The 3,535-nt window shown below is 41.9% G+C and overlaps 1 protein-coding gene across 2 annotated transcripts in view; it reads left to right on the top strand.

Moving 5' to 3' along the window:
* The window catches only part of pias4b (protein inhibitor of activated STAT, 4b), a 25,050-nt gene that overhangs the window by 10,989 nt on the left and 10,526 nt on the right, over positions 1–3,535 (top strand). For both annotated transcript variants that reach the window (XM_023976825.2, XM_023976824.2), the window contains exon 10: positions 890–1,050. In XM_023976825.2, the coding sequence (XP_023832593.1) occupies positions 890–1,050 (161 nt within the window). The remainder of the gene's footprint in view (positions 1–889; positions 1,051–3,535) is intronic.

Genomic DNA, 3,535 nt, shown 5'->3' with positions numbered 1-3,535 from the left:
CAATCTACTGCAGGATCAGATTATCAACACCACACCAATCTACTGCAGGATCAGATTGATCCAACACCAACACGGGGTTGGATCATCTGATCCTGCAGTAGATTGGGGTTGGATCATCTGATCCTGCAGTAGATTGGGGTTGGATCATCTGATCCTGCAGTAGATTGGTGTTGGTGTTGGATCATCTGATCCTGCAGTAGATTGGTGTTGGTGTTGGATAATCTGATCCTGCAGTAGATTGGTGTTGGATAATCTGATCCTGCACAAGATTGGTGTTGGGGTTGGATCATCTGATCCTGCAGTAGATTGGTGTTGGGGTTGGATCATCTGATCATGCAGTAGATTGGTATTGGTGTTGGATCCTCTGATCATGCAGTAGATTGGTGTTGGGGTTGGATAATCTGATCCTGCAGTAGATTGGTGTTGGGATTGGATAATCTGATCCTGCAGTAGATTGGTTTTGGGGTTGGATAATCTGATTTTGCAGTAGATTGGAGTTGGATAATCTGATCCTGCACAAGATTAGTGTTTGGTTTGGGGTTGGTTCATCTGATCGTGCAGTACATCGGTGTTCAGGGTCATCTTCAACCATGAGCCACATTCTATAGGCAAAAGTTGTGGAACACTGCAGATAGAAATGTCATGAATAGAGCTGACATGGTTGTTTATTGTTCGTGTCAGAGGTATGTGTGTTCTACACACCGTATTTCTATCTGAAGGTTCCACAAAGTTCTGCCCAGGGGTGTATTCATTCCGCCGATTCTGTTGCAAAACGTTTCTTAAACAGAAGCAAACGAAACCTACCTACATTTGTCCAATATAAACTTTTGTTTTAGTTTTGCAACTGTTTGGTAGAATGAATACACCTCTGTTCTCCTCTGTCTACAAGCTGGGGAAGATGCGTCTGTCAGTGCCCTGCAGGGGGCGTAAGTGTGCACACCTCCAGTGCTTCGACGGGACGCTCTACCTGCAGATGAATGAGAAGAGGCCCACCTGGACCTGCCCAGTGTGTCACGAGCCAGTTCCGTACAGCCAGCTAACTATCGATGGGTAATTGTGTATCATATATTTAAATACCGGCACCCTGCCCTTTGGCATCTCTGTATGACTATCTGGTCTCTATGGTGATTGATGTAATCTGTGGTTTCATTATCATAGCATTATTATTGTATTGACAGAACAAAGTAAACTGTATGTGCCTCTCACTAGCTGCACCCACAGAYAGTCAATTATTGGATATGATTAACTAAACTCAATGCAATGCCAATTTTCCACGGGTCCATGGCACTTGTTGGTTTCCATGTTAAATTAAAATATTTGATAGGCCGACCATGAACCCATGTTACCCACAATTTTTAAGGATGCACATAGCGGTATACACCACTCCAGTTTGAGTACAAATCCCAGCCCCACCGCTATTCTGCAGCTCCCTCCCTTTCATACAAAACAGTGAAATCTATAGTTGCCYTCCCACGGTCACGGAAAACGTGCTTCTTTTGAGCCTAAAATGTAGAAATCTGTCAAATTGTAGGATGCAAATCCGCCGCCAGTTGTGGTACACTGTATTATAATGGCCTGTAGATACTCTTGTGAACGGACACTTGGCCAAAAGTCGGCATCACCTACATTTATGATAATGAAGTGTGGTGTTCTGCTACAGTTGAGGTCGGAAGTTTTCATACACCTTAGCAAAATACATTTAAACTCAGTTTTTCAAAATTCCTGACATTTAATCCCAGTAAGAATTCCCTGTCTTAGGTCAGTCAGGATCACCACTTTCTTTTAAGAATGTGAAATGTCAGAATAATAGTAGAGAGAATTATTTCAGCTTTCATTTCTTTCATCACATGCCCAGTGGGTCAGAAGTTTACATACACTCAATTAGTATTTGGTAGCATTGCCTTTAAATTGTTTAAATTGGGTCAAATGTTTCAGGTAGCCTTCCACAAGCTTCCGAAAATAAATTGGGTGAATTTTGGCCCATTCCTCCTGACAGAGCTGGTGAAACCGAGTCAGGTTTGTAGGCCTCCTTGCTCGTGCACACTTTTTCAGTTCTGGCCACACATTTTCTATAGGATTTGAGGTCAGGGCTTTGTGATGGCCACTACAATACCTTGACTTTGTTGTCCTTAAGCCATTTTGCCCCAACTTTGGAAGTATGCTTGGGGTCATTATCCATTTGGAAGACCCATTTGTGACCAAGCTTTAACTTCCTGACTGATGTCTTAAGATGTTGCTTCAATATATCCACATATATATCCACACCATTCCTCATGAAGCCATCTATTTTGTGAAGTTCACCAGTCTCTCTTGCAGCAAAGCACCCGCACAACATGATGTTGCCACCCCTGTAATTTACGGTTGGGATGGTGTTCTTTGGCTTGCAAGCCTCCCCCTTTTTCCTCCAAACCTTATGATGGTCATTTTGGCCAAACAGTTCAATTTTTGTTTCATAAGACGAGAGGACATTTCTCCAAACAGTACGATCTTTGTCCCCATTGATTTGCACTTTTCGCACCAAAGTACGTTAATCTCTAAGAGACACAACTCGTCTCCTTCCTGAGCGGTATGGCGGCTGCGTGGTCCCATGGTTTTATACCTGCATACTATTGTTTGTACAGATGAACGTGGTACCTATAGGCGTTGGGAATTTCTCCTTAGGATGAACCAGACTTGTGGAGGTCTACAATTTTATTTCTGAGGTCGGCTGATTTTCTTTAGATTTACCATGATGTCAAGCAAAGAGGCACTGAGTTTGAAGTTAGGCCTTGAAATACATCTACAGGTACACCTCCAATTGATTCATTATGTCAATTAGCCTAACCGAAGCTTCTAAAGTCATTACATTTTTTACAATTTCCAAGCTGTTTAAAGGCACAATCAACTTAGTGTACAGTCGTGGCCAAAAATTAATTTTCACAAAGCCTGCTGCCTCAGTTTGCATGATGGCAATTTGCATATACTCCAGAATGTTATGAAGAGTGATCAGATGAATTGCAATTAATTGCAAAGTCCCTCTTTGCCATGCAAATGAACTGAATCCCCCAAAAACATTTCCACTGCAGTTCAGCCCTGCCACAAAAGGACCAGCTGACATCATGTCAGTGATTCTCTCGTTAACACAGGTGTGAGTGTTGACAAGGCTGGAGATCACTCTGTCATGCTGATTGAGTTTGAGTAACAGACTGGAAGCTTCAAAAGGAGGGTGGTGCTTGGAATCATTGTTCTTCCTCTGTCATCCATGGTTACCTGCAAGGAAACACTGACGAAGTATTTTTCCCAACAATTGTTTGCAGACAAGATTAATTTCACTTAATCACAATGGTGTCAGAAGTTTATCCTACAGTGTGGCCAAAAGGTTTTGATGAACAGCCAATCATTAGCCAATTAATCTTCACTAAAGTTGCTGCTTCAGGTCTTTAGATATTTTTGTCAAGAGTTACATCTGAAACTGAAGTGGTAATCTACAAGATTTCATAGAGTGTCAAAGATTATATTTGACAATTATGAAGTTGATGCAAAGAGTCAATATTTG

Source organism: Salvelinus sp. IW2-2015, linkage group LG32 (genome assembly GCF_002910315.2).
Source record: "Salvelinus sp. IW2-2015 linkage group LG32, ASM291031v2, whole genome shotgun sequence".
Classification (NCBI taxonomy): Eukaryota; Metazoa; Chordata; class Actinopteri; order Salmoniformes; family Salmonidae; genus Salvelinus; species Salvelinus sp. IW2-2015.
This window is presented reverse-complemented; position numbering and strand designations above follow the sequence as displayed.